Below are 23,836 nucleotides of genomic sequence, written 5' to 3' on the forward strand. Positions count from 1 at the left end.
GGGCCATTTACTAGTGCTAAACCCTTCAATACCCATCTCTGCAAAAAATCAAACATACCCAACATTGTTACATCCATACAAGTACCCTAACCAAGAAACAAATGCAAAATGGAGACCGAGAATATCCATCAGAACATTACGACACACATATTCTGTTCCAAATTAAAGATAGTCCTTTTTATAATGTAAAACACAAGAAGAATGGCTAAAAGGGGTCCTCAAAAGCCCTAAACTCCAGTCAGAACTCTGGATTTATTCTGGCATATTTGTCGCTAAATTGCAGTCTGAACACTACAAATGGTCCTATGTGCTTAAGAAAATTGCAGTGTGAACATGATATATAGAATTGAACTTCCATAAAGAAAGTGCATCATCAATTGAGATCGGAAATATTACATGGAAGAAAATAGAACAGATGATAATAAACATGGTCATCGGTTTGGTTTCGGCTAAACCAAATCATCACCAAACAGCATTTGGACCCGTACCGAATAGCCGATTTGCAAAGAGAAATAGCTTCGGTTCACATGTATATATACAATAATTGAGATAGTGATTGCTCAACGAAAGTAAAATCTGGATGCAAACCCCACCGAACCACCCCAACTATCTCGAATCCAGAATAAATTTAACAATAAGCTGTCAAAACTGAAAAAACCTGGAGGCGGGAGGCAACACTGGGCGGATTGGGAGTGGGGTCGCCGGTGACGTCGCGCGGTTTAACTATTTTCCGTTTCAAATTTTTCAAAATTAAAATATCACACGGCTTCGTATTTTAACATTTTTGGGCCCCCAATGATTTTTGCTGAAAATATTTACTCCACTATGTTTTTTAATAAAATGATACGAGTATTTTGAGAAAAATAAATCAAATTTAAAATGAATTATGTTTTGCTCTTGTATAATTTGTAGCAAAATAGAGGGAAAATGGCGTTGATATTCAACAATAATGATATTGTGTCCAAATTAAATAATTTATTTTGCTTTAGATGAAATAATGTTTTATAGAAAAATGATACTATAATGAAAGGTAAATGTTGTTGTTCTTTAATGATAATGATACTTTGAAGAAGGAAAATGATATTCTCTCGTCCCAAAATAAGAAGCGTTTATTTTTCACTCGTTTTGGAATAAAATAGTATTTTTTATATTATTTTTTCTTGTTTTTCCTTTTTTCACTTTAAATAATTTCTATATATTTTTTAAAAGCGAGTGTGTAAAATAAGTGTCTCGTTTGTATTGGACAGAGGGAGTATTGCTTTTGCAATAAGAATGATATTGTGTAAAATTTGAAATGATGTTGTATTTTATTTTGATTGAATTATGTGTTTATTAACAAAATTAAATATGGCCACCACTTTTTAAGCAACAAATTTTACCTCTCAAATTTCCAATTTGAAGTTAGTTTTATTTCTAAAATTTATCAATTAGTAAATCACAGCCTTTGACAATTTTATCGACCGTCGATCTTTGAACTTTCAAGTTATCAATTTTATGAATATATTTTCAATTTTGTTTGGAATTTGTTTTCTAGAGCAAAATACTATTCCAGAATCCAGATCAACATACACCTTAATCATGTCTCTACTTAATATTTATAGTGAAATTCCGATTAAAATTGAAACAAGTTGAAAGAAATGGAATGAGTAAAATGTTTTAAAAATTTAAGGAGACATTTGATATCGATATTACTCAAGTTAATTTAATATTTAGGTGTTTTTCTAATTAATTAGAACAAGTAGATGCAAAGTTATTGACATTTTTATTTTTTTACTTCTGTCAATTATAGTTTTGTTCATGGTTGAACAAAAATATACATTTCCACCCATTTCATTTTCCACCATGTTCTTGAAGAATCTTTGTTATTCTTCAATCAAACGATGAGACGGAGTATATCACCTGATATAAAAAATTTGCCAAAAGAAAAAAACACCAAATGACATAATCCTCATCGTTGGACTGAAGAATGATGATTTTGCGAAAAACACGGTGGAAAAATGTAGTGGATGGATGAATGACACCAAAACGGGGTGGAAGAAGCTGTCTAATATGTCATGGGATAAAATGAATGATGCCACAACCGATTGTATAAGTTGTTTAATAAGTTCGATAAAAAGTCTCAGTGAATTAAAAATCTAAGAGATATAAAAGTCAAATATTTTTAATCTTCAAAGGGAGTAGTATAATTTTTAATATACAAATGATATCATTATATAAACAAATAAAATCCTAAACATAAAACGAAACATTAAACTTAAAGTAATTAAACAAGGAAAATGAACTAAAAGGAAATTCTAATTAGTGGAAGGAAAGAATATCAAAGCCGATTAATATGGTTAATAACTTTCCATCTACTTATTCTAATTAATTAAAAAAGCAAAAAAAAAAAAAAAAAACAACAACTTAAAAACCATTTATGCATCAAATCAAATAAAATATTTCAACTTGTCCTTGCAAATTCCTCGTCATTCTCCAAATAAGCGACAATGATTATATCACTTGTTTCACAAACTTATAATTGATACGTATTTTTCAAAATCCAAGTCGAATTTATGCTAATTAATTATGGACCAGGGAGTATAAATTAAGATCTAGGTGATTTCTCTTAAATTTAGACAATTTATAAGTTAATTATTTATCAAATGAATAGTATTCACTAATCCATTAGAATATCTTATATTTTTTAGTCGAGTCTCACAAAATTATGCATATTCTAATTTTAAAACTTCTTTATCTCTAACAAAGTGTCACATATTATCCGCTAATAATATTTTAATTATTTATTCTTTCTACTTTTTTACTTTTATCAATTTTATAAGATCAAAATTCTTCTGAACAAAATAATATTTTAATTATTTATTCTTTTAGAGCGGAGAAAGTATTTAAAGCGTTATCAATTTTGGAATAAAAAACAATTTTAATCATTGAGGTCAACATGCAAGTTGATACTCGAAATTGGCGAAAGCACCCCGAGAAGAAGAACAGAATACCAAAAATACCCCACACCACGTTACAAGTCCCAGTGTGCTTTTCCTAGAAAAAATAAAATAAAAAATAGGTGGAATAGCTCCCCCTTTCTCTGCATTTAATTTCAATTTTGCCCTACCAAACCAAATTTCTCGTCTCTAATCTTCATCCCCACACTCACTTCAATCTTTTAATATATCTAGTTCTTTTTTTCTCAATTGGACCTGTTACACACATACATATACCTATACATACACCCCGTTTCATATTCCCCAGCCAAATAAAAATCTGGTCACTCATGCCATCTACATCTTTAGCAGTTTTTATTAAAACAATTCCAATTCATAGTCAAATTGACACAAACAATTGAAAATTTTTACCCCAATTTCGATTATTTGGTGATCCACAGTTCTTAGAGGTACATTACCTACAATTCTTTTTTTCTGCTGCCCTCTGTAATTTGTTTATATTGGTATACATACATAGATGTGTATCTATCTATCTATTATGTGTAACATGTTTCATGGCAATATTGGCATAGCACCAGCCATGACCTAGCTATACTGTTCTCTTTTTAATTACCCAATTTAGGAAAATATCAGTCGTATTACTTTGTTGATTGGTTAATTAAAATTTGTGGCTTGTTAATTGTGTTAGTTTCTTGCTTAATTGAATTGTTTTCTTGTAGAGATTTCGTGTGCCATTGATTGTAAATTCAGTGTCTCGTATTTTTGGGTTGTCGATACTCTCTCTCTCCCTTTATTTAATTTACCCAATTTTATTATATAAAGTTTACTCCTTTTTTCTGAATTTGAAGTTGGACAGTTTTGAGAGTTTCACTATTGCTTTGACTCATGAGTGATTTAGGGTTTTAAATTTGTGGGCTGGTTTCCAGTTTTGGGGAACTGGGGAGTACTAATTGGGTATGAAACTATGAATTGATAATTATTTTATTTTACCAGGAATTGTCGTCATTCATTCTACAGTTTGCAACTTTGCATGCATTTCTCCAAATTGAACTTATAAAAGAACGATTATTTTAAGTTTAGCAGGCAACATATTGAGGAATTATCTTGCTATCAATTTTACAGATTCAGGTTGTAAAATTAATTAATTTTGTTTTTTTATTCTCTGTTTCTACGTCTGCATCCGGCTTCAAAGGGTGCAACGGGAATAAGCGAGCTACATGCGCGGCATATATGTGGATGTGTTGGTTTATCTTTGATTGTAATGAGATGCAGTAGCGCTAGTAATGGCTCAGTGACATCTTTGGCAAGTGTATCTCCACATTGAATTTCAATCTAGTTTTAAGCTATTTCTGAATGGAGTTAGTTCTGGTTTCAGTTATCTAGGCATATTGACAATAAGTGTTGCTACACAAGTTTTCTCACGATTGAAGATCTTTCTGATAATTATGATATTTGTTTTATTACTTCCTAACGAATGAGGCAGCTTTATATATAACTACGAAAAAAATTGTTGATCATGGATCTGGAATATAACTTTTTGATTTTTAAAAACTAATTTATTTTATTTTTCATTGGATTTTGGTCTGACTTCATAGGAATTCTGTGTTTCACCCTTAAAGAGCTTCAAATTACTCAGAGAACAAGGCAGACTAAAAAGATGCTGTTTAATGTTATTCTAGAAGATGAGTTTTGAGAAATTGTCCTGAGGTTTTGTTATAAATATTATGAGGATAGAGTTCTGTAGTTATAAGTTAGTGATTGGTGATTTGATCAAGTAAAAAACTTAACATTTTGTGCTATGAAAGAAAAATTTAGCCAAAACATATTTTTTGTGCTAATCCCTCTTCGCAAATAACAATTAAATTCAATCTGAACTAATCATTGTAAACATTCCTGATAATCCTAGATTTTCCTTCTGTGTGGGCATTGGGCAGGCTGTTCTGGATTACCAACTCAACCCTCATTACAAATCAACCACAAATTTGTGTTCTGAAAAAAAATTAAGCAAAAACATATTGATGGCAAAAGTAGTATCAGGAATGCTCTTAGAAACTAGAATTCTGAATGATAATTAATTAATGCTATAAGAATGGATTGAGTTTTGAAAGCCAGCAGGAGCTGTATAGATTTTCAGGTTATAACTTTCATCATGGGGTCTGCTTTATTGGTTAAATGTATATGAGTGCTGTAAAAGTTTTAGACTCCATTCAGCTATGGTGAAAGTGATGCTTTAAAACTATTGAAATAGCATTATTAGATGCTATGTAGTCAAACCTGGTATAAATAGTCTAACATCAGCATAGAACTACTAAAATTGCATTCTTTTGGCTGATTACATATTTCATTTTCTCAGGTGCTGTGTCTTATGTTAAGCTAACCTACTGCTTATTGCCACTTCCAATTTTACTCTGTGTTGTGGAGGGGCAGGCTCATTTTGAAGATTATGATGCACAATAGCGGCAGGACTTTATTTTAGTGTTCAATTATGGAAGTGCTTCCTTGTGCTCCTCACGTTGGAGAGTCAGATTGCCCTAAACCTGAACAAGAAACAGCTTTTAAGGATGATGGAAAATCTGGCTGCCATCAAGGTTCAGATTATGTTAGAACAGATCTCAAATTTGATGACTTAACTCTTACTGTTGGAGAATCTCATGAAGTAAGAGAAGATGGAGGTCAGTTTACAGTCGGGGGTTTCCCTACTTTAAATGGTGGCTCTAACGATGATACATACTTTGATTATGATCTTGATGGTCAAACTCTCTCATGTTACTCCCATGATTCTGAAGACAACAACTTTGAAAAAACAGATGATTTTGCTGAACCTTGCCATATATTAGAAAACTCTCACCAAATCTCGAATACAATTGGAGGCGGAGTGTCAAGTAACCACCAGGAGGGTTCACCTCATTTGGAAATCAAAGGCCTAGATGAGCCCCAAGCAGTTTGGGTAAAGGTAAATGTTTCTTCTTATTCTTTTTTAAATTCTTGGTTTTTTTTGGTGCCAGTATTGTTTGACTGATAAGATAATTATGTGAGTGGGAGTGACTAGAGAGATAATCTTTTCAACTCATGAATACTGATTATTCTGTTTATATCCTCTTATAGTGGAGAGGACAGTGGCAGTCAGGGATTAGATGTGCAAGGGCTGACTGGCCATTATCAACTTTAAAAGCAAAGCCAACTCACGACAGGAAACAATATCTTGTGATATTCTTTCCTCACACCAGAAATTATTCTTGGGCAGATGTACAACTAGTTGTCCTATCGCAATTTCCCCATCCCATTGCTTACAAGACGCACCAAGTTGGTATAAAAATGGTTAAAGATTTGACACTTGCGTCGTTTTATCATGCAGAAGTTGGCTGTGGGGATGCTAAATATTCTTGACCAATTAAATCGCGAGGTTTGGTTTTAAGTTTTGAGCCAACACTGTCATGTATTCGTGGTTTTTATATTTCCATGACATACATTGCCATTTAGATGCAAGCGTATCTTATAACTATGAACTGACGTCAGTTCCACTGTTGACTTTTGTTTACGTATTACTAATATGTTCTCATGGCAATATAGGCTTTGATAGAGAGTGCTCGTAATGTGATGGTCTTGAAGGATTTTGCCATGGAGGCCTCACACTGTAAAGATTATTCAGACCTTGGAAAGAAGCTTTTGAAACTTCAGAATGTAAAATTTCCCTCCATTTTTGATGTTTTAGTATACGATCTTTTGAACAACCATTCGTCATTCTCATTTATTATTATTATTATTATTATTATTATTATTATAATTATTATTATAATTATAATTATAATAATAATATAATTTTACCTTCCTGCGTCTTGATCTACATATTTATCTTCCATTGGCTATGATCTAAGTTCAGGTCTATGACACATCTCACTATTTTTTAGTGTGTTAGGGGAATTGTATTTTCCATATGAATTGATCTATCAACGCTATCTCTGTATCGAAGTCCATATCTAGCGTCTGAGGAGCTAGTTTATCTTTTGTTTGCTGTTTCTGGATCATTTGATTTGAAGGGTGGTGCTTTTAAAATCTATGAAAATTTGAATTTTCTATTACAAACCCTACCTTGAGGGTAGTTGTTGTTGTTGCTCTGCTGCTATTGTCTTTGGGGTCTTCCTCTCTCTTCCTCATCCCTTCCTTTTATTAGTTCTTACGCTCTCAGTAGTCTCTCTTTTATCTCTTCTAGTACTTTCCTGTTAACCATAGTTTGACTTGATAGTCAAATGAACCAAAGCTTGATCTGGAATGCTGATTAATATTTTTGAGAATCTGAGATGCTGTAATTTATTCCAAGCAAGTTTACCTGGTTCTTTTTGTCAATATTTAACACTAGTTTTTAAATTTTCAGATGATACTGAGCGTTGCATAACTTCAGATTGGCTACTCAAGTCTTTGGAGTCTTGGAAACAACGATGTCATGATGCAAATAGTGCAGAATGCATAGAAATGCTAAAAGAGGTGCTTATAAAGCTTTAATAATCCTTTGGTTCTGACTTCTTTTGGACTGAAGTATGCTTGTTTGATATGAGAAAGCAATTTATTTACGGTGTTGTGGTAAATTTTTTGAAACTAACCCAATATTTCCAAACTGTAAGTTTCTAATTTCCTACTTGGATTAGGTCGTTTCCTTTCTGCCATGATGGTATACTTCCCATCAGAAACAGCTGCTTGCTTGCATTGTTTTCCACTTGATCTTGTGAAATTTCTATATTTTACTCAATATCGATACTTTCAGACTTGGGATGGTAATGTACTGAGCTTTCTTAAGATCTAGAAGTTTAGGTGTAATAGAATTGGCTACTTGAGAGCTCATATGCTGCACATATTTTGCTAGTATTTTCTTAGGAAGTTCTCCTTTTCTGTAAAAATTGTTTCAATATGTCACAGTTGGAGAATTAAGTCATGGTTTGCTACCTAATATTAGGATTACTTTGAATTTAGATAACTAAGCTGACATTTCATATGGATTTATTTATTAATGCCCGAGGATGCAATCCTTTTCTGCAATTTCAAATATATATTTTTTTATATCTCGATGTTTGTCAGGAATTGTCCGACTCCATCTTATGGAATGAAGTAAATTTACTATCAAGTGAAGCAGCACAGTTGGATGGGGGATCTGACTGGAAGAGCTGGAAATCCGAGGTTATGAAATGGTTTTCAGTTTCACATCCTATATCTACAGACGTGGCTTTGGAACCTGTTAGTGATAGCCCATTGACCATGGAACTTCAGACGCCTAAGAAAAGGCCCAAGCTTGAGGTTCGTCGTGCTGATACGCATGTGTCTGGTACGTCTGGTACACATCAACCTGTTCCTGTTGAGACTGATGCCTCCTTTTTTAATGGGTACATGAATTCGGCATTGCTGGAAGCTGAAGCTTTAAAAGAAACAGTCCCGTTGAGGTTGCTGACCTAGCAGGATCTACTAGTTGTGCAGCTAATAGTTGGAACGATATAGTAGTTGAGGCTGGAAATGTGGCTGTTACTAAGACTACTACAGAGGTGGACCTGACTCCTTCCAGTGTTGTTACTAAGTTCTCAGAATCAGGAAATCATAATCGACAATGCATGGCATTCATTGAAGCTAAAGGAAGACAATGTGTGAGGTATGCCAGTGAGGGAGATGTATACTGTTGTGTGCATCTTTCCTCTCGTTTCATTGGCAGTTCTGCTAAAACCGAAGCAACACCTCCCACCGACTCACCAATGTGTGGAGGTACCACGGTGCTCGGAACTAAATGCAAGCACAGAGCTCTAATTGGTTCTTCATTCTGCAAGAAACACAGGCCGCATGATGGAAAAAACATTTCATCTCCTGTTAATAAACTTAAAAGAAAATTTGAAGAAAATCTTATGTATCCAGAGGGTACAGGTCCTACTAAATTGGTTCTTTCCAGAGAAGATGCAAATCCTGCCCATCTAGACCCACTGTTGTTGGATAGGGGAAAAGACCACCCTCAAGAAAGCAGTGTCAGTGAGAAGACCGAGCAGCCTCAACAAAACTCGCCTAGTGATGAAACATTGCAATGCATAGGTTCATGGCCCCAGGTTGGTGAACCCTGTCTCGAGAGTCCCAAAAGGCACTCCCTCTACTGCGATCAACATATACCAAGCTGGCTTAAACGGGCAAGAAATGGAAAGAGTAGGATAGTTTCCAAGGAGGTGTTCATGGAGCTTCTGAAAAATTGTCAGTCAAGGGAGCGAAAATTGCAATTACACCATGCATGTGAACTTTTCTACAGGCTTTTAAAAAGCATATTATCTTTGAGAAATCCAGTACCTAAGGAAGTACAGTTTCAGTGGGCTATTGCTGAAGCTTCGAAAGATACCAGAGTAGGGGAATTTTTAATGAAATTGGTCTTCAGTGAAAAGGAGAGGTTAAAGAAGCTATGGGATTTTGGAGATGGTCAAAGCTTGCAAGTTTCATCAACCGTTGAAGATTTGGTGCCGGTTCAGGTGCAGATGCTTAAAGATAGTTGTGAAGAAACTGTGATTAAGTGCAAAATATGCTCAGAGACTCTTTCTGATGACCAAGCACTTGGAAAGCACTGGATCGAGAGCCACAAGAAAGAAGCTCAATGGCTATTTAGGGGCTACGTGTGTGCAATTTGCCTGGATTCTTTTACTAACAGAAAGATTTTGGAAACTCATGTGCAAGAGAGGCATCATGTGCAGTTTGTGGAGCAGTGCATGTTTTTGCAGTGTATTCCATGTGGCAGTCATTTTGGGAATCCAGATGAGTTATGGTCGCATGTGCTCTCAGTTCATTCCTCCAATTTACGTTTGTCTAGTACTGCTCAACAGCAAGATACCAGTTCATTGCACAAAATAGAGGGAAACATGTTGGGTTCCGTAGAACATGCAAAGTTTGACAATCAGTCGGTTAACCGGAGATTCATTTGCAGGTTTTGTGGCTTGAAATTTGATTTGTTACCTGATCTTGGTCGCCATCATCAAGCTGCTCATATGGGAGAGCAAACCTCCAGCGGTCCCCGTTTGAAAAGAAGGGTATTCAATTTTATGCCCAGAAGCTGAAATCAGGCAGACTGACTGTCCTGGATTTAAAAAGGCTTTGACTTCAGCATCATATAAAATTAGGAATAGGAGTGTGCAAAATTTGAAGAAGCGTATCCAGGCATCGAGTTCTATTGTCCCAACTGAGATCATGGTGCAACCTTCTGTACCGGATGCTGCTACTCTTGGTAGATTGGCAGATTCTCAGTGCTCAGCTGTTGCTAAGTTACTAATTTCTGAAATAAAAAGACAAAACTGCGGCCCAATAATTCAGAAATTCTGTCAATTGCCAGCTCAGCTTGTTGTAAGGTTAGTTTGCAAGCTTCATTAGAGGAAAAGTATGGAGTCCTGCCTGAAAGGCTGTACCTTAAAGCTGCCAAACTATGCAGCGATCATAACATTATAGTTGAATGGCACCGAGATGATTTTATTTGTTCTAAAGGGTGCTTGCAAAGTGTTAAGTTTCTGTTTTTGTCTCCGCTGGTGCCATCATCAGACAATTCTTTCAAGACTAGATGTTCTCCCGTACCTAACCTTTTGAGTTCAGAATGGACATTGGATGAATGCCATTGTGTTATTGATTCCCAGCACTTTTCCATGGATCTTTCTGAGAAAAATGTTATTTTATGTGATGACATAAGTTTTGGACAAGAACCCATGCCGATAGCTTGTGTGGTGGACGAAAATATTTTGAATGCCGAGGGACCTGATGGGCAAAGTACAGAGTACTCCTTTCCTTGGGAAAGCTTTACTTACGTTAGAAAGCCATTGCTTGATGAATCCCTTGTTCTTGAATCAGAGGTATCTTACTTAAATTTCCTGATGTATTATTCTTGTTAAATTTGATGTCGTTGTATGACTTGCTAGCATATTAGTTCTCGTCTTCCAAGTAAAAGAAAATTTTCTTCCGTTTTTCAGTAGTCCTGAAAGTTACATATGGTCGCATCCTCTGAAAGACAATTCAGAAATTCTTAATTATTTATCTTCTATTTATGATATGCATTTGTTGTTCTATAAACATTGGTCACTTGTTTGTTTTGGACCAAATAGGGGGATGGTTCATAATTACAAATACTTGATTGTGGGAAACACAATGTTGATAACAGCTCAGAGATTGTCTAGTATCCAAATTTCAATATTCTTACCCTACTTGTTGCCATGATTTCTGATTATACTTCACATGAGAAGCTGTCTAGATTGGAGTATTTCATTTAGCATTTTGATTGTGGCCAATGAAGCATAATAATGGCTTAACTGAATCTAACAATTATATAACTTCTCATATTTCTTGATGCACAGAGTTTGCAATTGGGGTGTGCTTGTGCTCATTCAACATGTTCTTCTGAAACATGCGATCACGTGTATCTTTTTGACAATGATTATGAAGATGCAAAAGATATCTACGGAAAGCCTATGCACGGAAGGTTTCCATATGATGAGGGGGTCGCATCATATTGGAGGTACATAGCATTTTCTTCCTAGAACTCTTAAACTTTCATGCATAAATTGATCTTAGATATTCTGGCATTTTTCTTCATACTTGCAGAAGGGTAATTGTTTTGGGAACAATGTTAATTATGAATTTAGTATAATACTAGCAAACTTGCCTATCAAATATAATTATTCTGGAGGTTTGGACTTTGGTGAAGCATTTACTGTTGTTATAAGGTTTGCATCAGACTACTTGGTCCAGAATCATAATTTTTCTTAGCTACAATATTTGCCTAACAAGCAGACCCAAATTCACCCGTTTAAACTGCTGTGACTAGATCTAACAAACACTCTAGTCTAAACTTTTTTTCGCTCAGTCGCTCACCCATATATATCAAATGGAGTTCATGGTTCTATATTCTGTGTGATATTATAATAGTCACCTAATAAAACAATCATTGTGGCCCCCCATTTTCTCTAAAGTTTTTTTCTTTCCCTAATCATAATGGCATCCAGTTGTAGATTCACAGGTAAGTATCAAATCGTTATGGATCAACACATTATATCCTTTCGATATAATGCCAGTCAGTTGTACTTTGGCGAATGAGAATCTAATGTGCCTGCTAATGGAACTGGTTAGCTTAACTGACATTTCAGATAGCATGTAAATTTTTCTCTTCATATTATCAGGAGGGTTATCTTGTTTACGAGTGTAATCAGAGGTGCAGTTGCAGCAGAGCTTGCCAGAATAGGGTTTGCAAAATGGAGTGCAAGTGAGGTTGGAAATATTTAAAACCGAGAGAAAAGGTAAACACCATGAAATGTTTTTTGTTTTCTGTAAGAATAAATAGTGTAATACACCTCATCATGAAAGTTATTATAAATCATCTTTCAACCCGTTCCTGATATTATAATGTATCTATATAATTTGATTCTGTGAAGCTATCAGTCAAAAAGGCCCCTATATTTAACATAAATTGTGTTTTGCACTGCAGGGTTGGGAAATAAGGGCTAGGCAAGCAATTCCTTGTGGTTCATTTGTCTGCGAGTACATTGGTGAGGTTATAGATAAAAAGGGAAGAAATGAAGACGAGCAGGTGTGAAATTCTGTCCCATTGATCTTTTTGGGATTGTTTGTCATTATAACATTTTTATTTTCTTATTTATGATTGAAATGATTTATATATGTTCCATTTTCCCTTGTCATTGGAAAACAGGTATAGTACAGAAGGTTCGGATATTTTTATGAGATTGATGCTCGCATCAATGACATGAGCCGACTAATGGAAGGGCAGGTCTCTTATGTGATTGATGCCACAAATTATGGAAATGTTTCTCGATACATTAACCACAGGTGAGGGAAAGAAGATGTGCTTAATAATTTTTGTAGGAGTCCTCATATTCTGTATAGACCTTTTCTAGTTTACTGCTTGATTCGTGAATGAGGACTGCATAAAATATTGAACTACAATGTCTCAAAGAAAAGGCTAAATGCTGAATCTTGCGATTTTTTCGAAGCGTGTATCAACTTAAATCACTTTGTACATGCTTTACTACACAGAGCAATTACTATTCATTGAAATGCAAAGTATTTGCAAAGTAGATGATGTTTAGTTCCACAAGTGGCTTGCTTGCTAATGTGTTCATTATTGTGTATTGTTGATAGCTGTTCGCCAATCTCTGAATCATCAAGTTCTGATAGAAAGTATGGACAGTAAGCTGGCACTATCGGTCTCTATGCCAGCCGTGATGTAAGTACTCTCCCAAAACGCTCATATCCTCCGTATTTAATGCGTAATGTTACCGATTGATTTTCCTTGTATTTTGAGAGCAGATTGCTTTGGGTGAGGAATTGACTTATGATTTCCCATACAAGCTGTTACCTGGAGAAGGATCCGTTGTGAATGTGGGGCTTGAATTGCAGGGGAAGGCTTTATTAATGTGTTAAGAGGGTAAGAAGATGGTTCAGTGATGGATTAAGCTTATGCAATCTAACGTAGCTTACAGTTAGTGCCATGAATTCAATGTATTATTTCAGTTTGATTTTTGCATAATGCAGATGCTTTTATTTCCTCTAATTTAGCCTTGATTCATATGCATCTTCATTCTTCAAGTCTTGTTAAACAAGGCCATAATTTGTGTCCATTTAGATGTGGAGTGAATCCATCATATTCATAGTTAAATTTAATTAAGATTTATATATTTATAATTAAGTAAATGCACCGTGCATCATTCATATAATCTTAACTAAAACAATTATTTTTTAGAAAAGTATCTATAAGGCTCTATCGACTTATAAATTTGAACTAAAGAAATAAATTGATGTAGTTAGCTTTATTACAAATTATTAGACCTTACTACACATCATTAAAGATGCCATAGAGTTGATATATTTAATGTTCTGATACTGCTGAAAGAAAGATCTGTCAGAATATGGTCCTTGATTTTGTGTTATAAAATAAAAAATAAAATTAAATGAAAGAACTGAAAATCCAATCTTCACAGCTTTTAATTTCATTTCGCTGTTAATGGTAATGTGGTCCTCTTTTGCCTCTGGCAGGAATTGAATTGCAGAACATCATTTTCTTTTTCGAGATATGGAGTTTTTGTTTTTTGTTATTTGAATTTTGTAATTCACATTTCTGTCTTGGAGCTCAGCAGTATATAGTTTATTTGATAACTTAATTTCTGATCAGAGTTTACTTTGAGTTTTTAAAGAATTTATAAGTGAAAAAGCATATTTCAATTTCAACTTTCAATAGACCAAAGCACGACATGCCGACTTTAATGGAGTTTTTTTAATTTGGTTCTCATGAGCCGATGGTGAAATTGATCGATCCTTCGACTTCATTTGGATCCGCCATTGACAATTTGATATCATTCCTCATAAGGTAATGAAAATGCAGATTCAATTTCTCCTATTCAAATCAAATTTTTTACTTTGATGGAATGGATAAGTAGAATAGTAAAACAAGGCGAGAAGAAGGCCTTGAGCCCAAAGAGCATTAGTTGTGATGTCTGCCAGCCCAACATCAGGGCCCACATTCACGGCCTATATCTATTTCATCAAGGCCCCACCAACTTTTTTACTCTATCTTGCATCCTCTTTCTACGGTGAATCAAATATTAACCATTTCTCTATCTCAAAATGGTGATTGAATGGGATGAAGAGAGTGTTCAATTTTGAAGCATTTTATGCTAGATAGTTCTGTTTTTTAAAAAAAATTGGTAGGGGCACTGTCTTAAAAGTGTGTGCATACCTGTGATATTTAATATGTTCAATACATAACATAAAACATAGAAGTTAGACATATTCTACGTGCACGATGAAGTCGCGCTAAAACTGTAGCCGGAGGCGGGTGCAAGGGAGCTATGAAGGAGATAGACTAGAATCGTTAGACAATGGGTGTGTTGTGTTGGTAGGTACATGAAAGAGAGTGAATTATTAATTGAATGGATTACGGTTGTTTGAGCGTAACGATTCGCTATAAGTCACTCTTCGAATTGTTTATTGACATCCATAATTGTGATAAATTTAGGAAAAAGTAGAGGACAATGAGATTTTTTTTTAAAAATGACAAATATTGGGGTAGAGTTTTGAAGAAAAATGAGAAGAAACTAGAAAAAGTTTAGGAACATGAATTTTGAATGAAGTGATAATTTTTCCCGGATTTTCCATTTAAAAGCAGTAAAAACTAACAAAATAATACTCCTATTTTAAAATATTGGAAAAAATGGATACACATGGCGACGTACCTAGCCACGTGTCAGACGATTGGTCAAGATAGATAGTCGCATGTGTGTCACACTACTCCTGCCGTGTGTATCACACTTTTGCGAGCCGTCATGCCAGATCCGACTCCTCCAATGCATCCCATTCCGTAACGGGACAATTAGGAGTGTGAGTTCGGTGTGATACACGGACCTAATATTGGATGCCCTAAATTTTTTAAATCTTCGTATATTATGTAACAAAGACCCTACGATTCTTCCCCATTTATGTTCATCAGTAAATAATTTTATTTTTAGAATCACTGTGATTCAATTGAAACCCTAACTTAACGAGACTCAATAATTGCAAATTACTAATACCTGAATTATGTTAATGTTGAAGGCCCACGCACGTCGTAGTAGTAAATGACAATGAATAGTAGTAGTAGTACTTTATTAAAATAATAATATGAGAATATAATAAAAATAACCTCAAAATAGAATAGTTGATCATATACTATTTGAGACCATAAGTGGTCCACAACTCCTCGGGAAACAGTGTTTCCAGTTGGTTGTGTTCTTATTAATAGCTGCTTTTTAAAATCTACCATTATTACACAAAGCATCACAAAAAATATAAAATTGGGACATTCTTTTTGGAATTATTTAATTAGTATATTAAATGAGCTAGCAATAATAGGAGTAATAGAAGGACAATATCAAGTGCTGCCAATCCCTAGATGCTGTTCCCACCAAACAAATTACAAACATTTCATTTTTATCATAATCATAATTGTAAAAATGTAAGGTCTCAGGTTTCACACTACCTACACTACATGCATAACAACAATGAATAATTACTAGTATTAATTATTTATACTGAATGCTGACAATTTTTATATTTTTGTCAACAACGGTAATAATTAAATGTACTAGTGCAACTCATAATTTGCAAATAATAAATTCAACAACACATAGGAGCATAATTACTGAGGAGTGACCGCGTTAAATTAATTGAGTTACAGTCGTCGACCGTTTCGTGTTAAACAGTAAAATATAGGTAAAATAGTTACTGCATTTACTATTAAACTACGCATAAGGAAAGTGACAAAACATTTACAACAAAGCATCAACACAGATATATAATTAAATTTATACATATATCGATCGGTCATCGATTCAATTTATTTTATTAAAATAATTATTTGAAAATAAGAAACTGCCTTTGTCTCAGACATGATGAAGTACAGCAGCCATTTAGAAATAAATTCCGGCAGCACTTTATAATGAATAGCACCAACATTTTCTGGCAGAAATGTAAGTTACACAGCAACAAATAATTAATTGGGTGAAATGTAATTGTTCCTTAGAATGTATGTTCTCTAACCTCTATGGAATATTTGTTTGTTCTTGAAGAAACATAATTAAATAATTTTAATTTGTTTGCAAAATTTAGATAATATAATACCCATGCATGTAGTGAAGGCCGAAGGGTGGTTAGACTACTATATATATTTAAATTATGAATAATCCATCGTGTAAATAGCAATTAAAAGATCCCAAGCAACTCCATATGACATACTTAATTAATATGATATAATTTTCAATAAAATGAAATACAAGGTTTACACGTACGTTCAATTCAAATACCAGAAAATAAAAAATAAAGATCCAAAACTTTCAACTATACAATTATAATAAACGTTGTAAACCTTGCTATCATCAGTTTCTACCATTCTCATTATAAGTTTCTCTAGAGAGAAAAAAACAAAAAAAGAAAAACTAACTTGAGACAAAATAAAAAGAAAGAAATATGAAAAAAAACGACAAGGGTTTAATTTTCTTATTAAAAGCACCAGTATTTTTAAAATGAAAATTAATTAACAGCCCCCAAAATCCCTAATAGAGAAGGGACTCTTCTCCGGCAAGTTTCCGGCGTGACGAAGCCCTAGCGTGAGCGAAACGTCTCCCGCGTTCGCCCCAAACCGTATGACCGTGGATCCGATATTATCAGCACTCCCGCCACTTGCATGTCGCGGCAATCATCGGCCGCAGCCGAGGTAAGCGGATGCGCCGTTGTTATCCGTGTAGCACTGCCTATTGATTGCAATGAATGAAGGGTCGTTTTCCGGTGCAGCGCTGATGGGTGGCGGAGTAGTGGTGGTGGGCGTTGGCTGCCACTGCTTTGATCCCGGTCTTGCTCGTTGCCCTCGGGCTCGTCTTTGGCCTCTTGCTGGTACATCTCCTCCACCATTGGCTTCCATAACCGGACCCTCGCGTTAATGAACCAGTTCGACACCTGCAAAGGGCCGAGCCTCGTTAAAACCTCTATCCTGAGAATAGGATGCAATAATGCACATAACACTATATATAGTTGCATTTAATTAGTAGTAGTATTATGGAGTATTTTTTATGTACAATCAATTATAATGAATCATAGTACAGACAGAATCTAGATAAAAATTTCAATAATGATCCACGACTAGGAATTAAATGTTTGTTATTATTACGCAGCCAGCTACATCCTCTATATTCATTCAGCTGTGGAAAAGACAAATTGAACTAGACTTATTAAATACCTAAATTCTTAAATAAGTAACACTAGCTAGCCACTTGAAAATTTGCAACTTGTTGCTATTCTACATAAAATATGATACTACAAAATCATCCTCTTGTCCTCTTCAAATCAATTACTCCCTATATACATGCATTGTTAGTCCAAAATTACTATTTCATGACATGAAATGAAGATACTAAATTACTAATCCACCCAACATTTCTAGGGTTTATGGAACTAAAACTGCAAAAATCACTTAAATCAAACATATATTTTGTATGAGAATCTATTTCCATATAACATTGATGATCTGGGATGATTGTTTTGCATTTTTATGTTTGTGATTAAGTGGAAGAAGAAAAGGCTAGATAACATCTTGCCTTAAATCCTGAGTACAGTTCTGATGAGCATGAAAGGTTGAAAGACAATAAATGTTTTCAACGTAAGAGAGAGAGTGAAAGCTGCAAACTTTCATGTCTCACTCATCTGTACCATGACACTGCACTTACTATTGGCAGCGGTTTTTTTCTCTGAATCAGAATTTATGTCTTTGGGGAAAAGCATCCAAAGAAAAACACTAAAAGGTGCCAAAAAAAATAACCTTGGCTTTTCTTCCTCTATTTACTATACTAGTTCCCACATTTTTTTTACTGGGAAATAAAAATTTTAAAAAATATGAAGAGAATTATTTAAAAAATGAAGACGAGGAAATACCTGGTTTCTTGATAGACCAGTCTGTCGGGCCAACAGATGCTTATCTGCATCGCTTGGGTACCTGAGATAGAGACCAAAAAGAAAACGACATTAGATTCCATCTTCTTACCTAAATCAGATAAAGAGACTCCCAACCTTTATGCATTGTGTTACTCTTATATTCAAAATTATAATTTTTATTTTTAGTGAAAAATTTGTGTATGGGGCGTTGCGATCTAAGAGAGAGAGAGAGAGTATACAACAGTTGCAGCAATGATGCAGAAGGAGCAGATGAGTAAAGCGGACTGCTGCGCTCTCTGCTTTCCTTTTCACTGTACATCCCTATCGTTTTTTGTCTTACGCTTAACTATTATTTTTTATTAATTGTACTACCTTCTTTCTAGCTCTATAATCCAGATGTAAATCTAGTGATATTTTAGTGTAAGTTTGCATGAATAAATTATGTTGATGAAAGGGAATGGAGAGAGGGGGCTTTATCAGCTTTTTTGGAGGCAAAGGATAGAAAAAGAGAATAATGGAGTTAAAAATATAAAAAGGAAAAGTTGCAACAGTAGTGGAGTAATATAGTGTTATCATAGAATTCTGTAATAATGATTTCTTTGTTGATTGATTACTAACCTAGCTAGTTACTTCTTCTTTCTTGATCCAATAATAAAGAGAGAAAGAAAGAAAGAGAGACGTACGGGTGCAGAAAATGTTCGAAAAGCCACGCCCTCAAAATGTTGACCGATCGCTCGGGAGGCCCTTGCGGCCTCCACGCTTCCTGCTCCATGATTCCCATCTGGTGAAACGCCCTTTGCTGCCGGAGGCTCGGTCGAGCATTCGGAGCCGGGGCGTTTCGCCTTGTGACGCCGGACGCCGGCGTCCTTCTCTCCCAGAAGCTCGCAGCTGTGCTTGAGCTGCGCGGCGATGGCGTCTTTGAGGCAGCGGAAGTGGCGGGACATGGCCTTCTGTGCGAGGGAGGTGTACGGCACGGCCGCGCCGAACCCCATCACCATGTCGAATGAGTTCACCACCATCTGCATCTGCTCGCAATAGTGGTTGTATCTCCGGTCCACCTGCATAATCATAATATAAATGAATGACTTCACATTTACTATAGTAGTATTATATAGTAGAAAAAAGAAAGCAAAACAACTCACTTGTCAAGTCAACTACTATACATATTACTATTAAAATGAAATTTGATTTTGGAAGCATTAAATTTGGTGTGATGGTTCACTTTCACCTTCCAAAACAAATGGGGGGAGGACGACTAGTTTTTCATTTTTGGTTTTGGGATCAATTTTGAATGAGAGGGGAGGAGGAGAGTGGTTAGCCACACTAAATGAAATGAAAATCCGTTTGCCCTAATCACACGCCACTAATTATCTTAATAGTGAGTGGGGTATGCTATTGTAGGTACAATTAAAAAATTATTTTATTTTAATTAAAATTAATTAAACAACCGCCTGCCGGCAATAAAAATTATAGCGGAAACTTGCCGAGATTTTCACGACTAAATTAGCAGCCACGATTGAGTTAATTTAATTAGAGAGAGAAGACAATACCTCGTCAAGCATCGATAGCAGTTTGACCTTTCTTTTTGATGCTCAAGCCTATCAGCAGCGGAAAAGGGGAGGATTACCCTTGGATGAAGAAGAAGAGTTTCCGAAATTTGGGGGTTGGAATTAGGTTTCCCAATTCCATCGTTGCTATTATTATTCTGCCGCCGGGCTTGCTTTTCTTAAAATGGCCTCCCCCAACGCTGCAGAACCCTCCAGCAGCTCCTGCGCCCCTTAGGTATTTAGAGCTGCGGAGCATATTCACCGCGCCGTGGGGGGTCCCCCCGAGGTTCTTCAATTGGTCTGCGCCGGAATTGAGGCGGCGGCCCGCCTCCTTGGCCGAAAAAAGGCATTTTCCCCGTCCCCCATCCTGAGCCCCTGGCCTTGGCGGCCTGAGGTGCGAGGACAGCGACAGCGGGGCCCCTTGCCCCTCGACGATAGGGTTGCTCTCGCGCCGCTCCCCGGGAGCCATGAATTGCTCAAATCCGCCGCCGTGGGCCTGGGCGGAGGACGATGGTGGTGTGGGACGCATGGGGAGCGGGGAGGAAGTGGATTGAGGCGGCGGATGAGAAGGAGAAGGCGTGGCGGCGCCCGCGCGCTGCTGTGCTGCTGGGGGTTCATCGGGAAAAAGCTGCATGGCTGCTGCTGTCGGCATTAATGCTTGGAATCGTGTTTGGTTGTGTGAATGTGTTTTTTGGTTTCCCTTTCCCGAAAAACCCACCCCCGCGGGGGGAACCCTCCCCGCCCCCCCATTCGGTAGCTCAAGTCGGCCCCGAGCTTCGGTGGCGGTGCCGGCGGCGGATTGGAAAGTGAACATCTCGGATAGCATCCGGGTTCTCTCCGGTCCCCCTTCCATACCGACGAGAGGCGGGGGGGTGGCTCAAGCCTTGAACCCGGGCTTATCGCCCCGGATCTGCTGGGCTATGTGATGCTGCTGTTTCCTGCTGCGATCTCTCAATCCATTCAGAAGCTGAAGATCCCCTTATGATAATCTGTGACAAGAAATTTTAAATTGGAAGAAATTTTAGTGGGGGGTAACGGGGCAGGGGTTGTTGTATTCCCTATCCTTTTCTTCTTCATTCTCTTCTATCTCTTCAAAAACCTTTTTTCCAATGGATCCATAAAAAATTGAAGATGTGATCAGAGAAAAAAAAAAAAAAAAAAAAAAAATTGATTGTGATGAAAAATGAATTAAACTTTAGTAATTCATTAAACACGTACATCCTCTTTAATTGGGCTGTAAAAGGGTTGGAAACCCCCAGACATCGTTTTTTTTTCTTCTGTGGGTTTAGAAACAAAAGAAAAAATAAAATAAAAAAAAAAACCACACTCTTGAATCTTGAATTGTTTTTTTTTTCTCTCTCTTCTGCTGTTTCTGATGTCGTTTCTCTCTCTCTATCTTTCTCTTTTCTCCTTTTCTATCTCTTAATTTGGGGTGGGAGATGTGTTGTTCTTCAATCGCCTCCCCCAAAAAGGAAGACTAAAAAAAAGTTTTTTCTTTAAATTAAAAACATTTTTCTTGTATCAATATGAATATATATTCTCTTGAGAGAAAAGAGAGAGAGAGAGAAAAAGGTCGCTATTTTTTTTTCCCCTTTATTTTTTTTAATTAAATTTTTAAATTAAAAAATTATTCTCCCAAAAACCCAAGAAAATTAAATAGAGTTTCGATGCGAGGACAAAGATACGACCTGATATTTAATCAGGTTTCGAAATAGAGATCCCCCCCCTTTTGTCGTTAGGAGTTGTCAACAGTTAAATTCATTACTACTTTGGGCAAAGGGACAGTTGAGAGCCTCTACTATATTTTACATTTTTAAATAATTTTTAAATCATGATTATCCTTAAATAGTGACGTAAGATTTTAGTATCATTTAAAATGCATGCATATTTGTAATTAAAAAACACTACAGTTGAAAATTTTAACTCAACCACTTAGAATCGTGTGGATATTTGGATTCAATGAAAGATATACTATGTGGACGAGCTATTGAGTTCACCAGTGTCACATGCAACATTAGAAGGAGTATTTTAAATCAGTGAAGACATAATTTTCCCAATGGTGTGACTTAGAAATAAACTATACTATAAATTATGATAGATTACCAGGAATTTAATGTTATAAACACGTACCAGTATACAAATTCTTTTATTTCTGAATATAGTTTATTCCTAAATGGAATGTTCATTTATAGAGGTTTTACTTTGTTTATAGGAATTGTGAACTCTACTCAGTATTTAAGAAATCTAGGAACTAAATAGAAAAAGTTTAAAATTATTTTTTTGGTAGAATGTCAGTCGGTTTGTCTACACACTAAATATAGGGATTTGTGCTCAATCTCGGCCACATCTAACTCATAGATCCTATTGTCCATATTTTTAATTTTCACATTTTTTAAAGTTGATGGATGCCACTTTTTCTATAGGCTTAGTATAATCGTAATTCAGTTAGATATAGTACTATAAATTTAGAAAAAACATTCTTACTGTTAAAAATAAATTTGTTGAACATCAAACTGCATACGATTAGACACAAATATGCATAGTACAAGATTTTCCACTTGATAATTTCTCTCGAAGTCTTGACATCCCCATGGTTCAATTTGCTGATTTCATGGATAATTGATTCATTTGATTTAGTGTGTATTTGTAAAATCTGATTCAACTGGACTTATTCTCGATTATACAAAAATCTAGGTGGATGCAACTTCCTTGCTATGAATACAGTAAAATTCATTTGTAGGTGTGTGACTTTATTTGTTCAAAATAACTTTTTTAGTTTTAACAATAAAAATATAGATTTTTACATTTTACACATTAGATTAATGGCATTAATATTTTTGTTAGAATAAATATTACTTTTATTCATAAAAACTAAATTCAACATGGAATTTAGTGAATGTTCGAAACATATAGTAGTAATTTTGAATGGATGAAGAGCTCCACTATTTTTAGTCGTTAAATGTTTGATTGAAGACATTGGTCTTTTTATAAATAATGAGTTTTAAGTTGAGTTGTTTAAAGTGGATATATATGGGGTTATAAAAACTTATACCTTTTCATTGATGGTTAAAAGAAAAAAAGTAAATTTTTTTTTAGTGGACGAAAAGGAATATTAATTTTTTTAAATAGCTGACACTGTAAACCATTAGTTCAAAGTCGGGATCTAATTTTTAGAAATTTAATTATAGTAACAACTTCGTTTAAAAAAAAATAACATTTATTCTTTTGCAGTAGCATAGTTATAAATAGTGAAATGATATACCACAAAAAAGGGTCAGATAATCTCCCCCGACATGAATATAGAAAAATTTTTTTGTTTGACCCCCTCATCAACACAAACGGTCCCGTTACCCTTTTGTAATAAAAAAAATAGATACTTTTAAATTTATCAAAACGTAAAAAATAAGATAAAAACTAAGAAGTGAATATTAGTAAAAGTCAATATAGAATTTACAAAAGTGATTGTTTAAGTCTGTGACAATTCACTGTGAAAAGGAAAGTTTGGGTCTATTTAAAGGTTCATTTCAATCACTTTCATAATTGAGAAAACAGTTGCAATAAGATCTTAGTTAGATGTGGCAAACATTAAAATTTCAAACCTAGTAATGATTTTGATAGAAAAAATCCATGCAGCACAATTTTTTACTAGCCGTAGTAGAAACCAATTTAATACAACAAAAAATTTTAAAAATGAATCTCGTGGTCAGATTATGGTCATTGTTAATGTCAAAGTAAGGCAATGCAATGAAAATTGCTTACCCTTTGATTAGAATACAATAAAAAAGATGTATAACAGGAAAACATACTTTTCTATGTTTAAATTTTTAAAAGCAAATGTTACTTGAGCTTTTATATTTACACCATTTTTTTAAATTTAAAAAATTATTGGACACAGAACAA

The 23,836-nt window shown here is 35.1% G+C and overlaps 1 protein-coding gene and 1 pseudogene across 1 annotated transcript; one reads left to right on the top strand and one right to left on the bottom strand.

Moving 5' to 3' along the window:
- Positions 1–5,380: 5,380 nt before the first annotated feature.
- LOC125194253 lies at positions 5,381–13,355 on the top strand (annotated as a pseudogene).
- A 3,639-nt stretch (positions 13,356–16,994) lies between these two features.
- Positions 16,995–19,966, bottom strand: LOC125201868 (BEL1-like homeodomain protein 4). The gene is given in 6 exon segments (XM_048100154.1): positions 16,995–17,417; positions 18,390–18,450; positions 19,073–19,202; positions 19,205–19,249; positions 19,252–19,447; positions 19,940–19,966. Coding segments are annotated over 6 exon segments (795 nt in total). The 5' UTR covers positions 19,952–19,966; the 3' UTR covers positions 16,995–17,066.
- Between the last annotated feature and the right edge of the window lie 3,870 nt (positions 19,967–23,836).

The sequence above is a fragment of the Salvia hispanica genome, chromosome 1, assembly GCF_023119035.1.
Source record: "Salvia hispanica cultivar TCC Black 2014 chromosome 1, UniMelb_Shisp_WGS_1.0, whole genome shotgun sequence".
Taxonomy (NCBI): Eukaryota; Viridiplantae; Streptophyta; class Magnoliopsida; order Lamiales; family Lamiaceae; genus Salvia; species Salvia hispanica.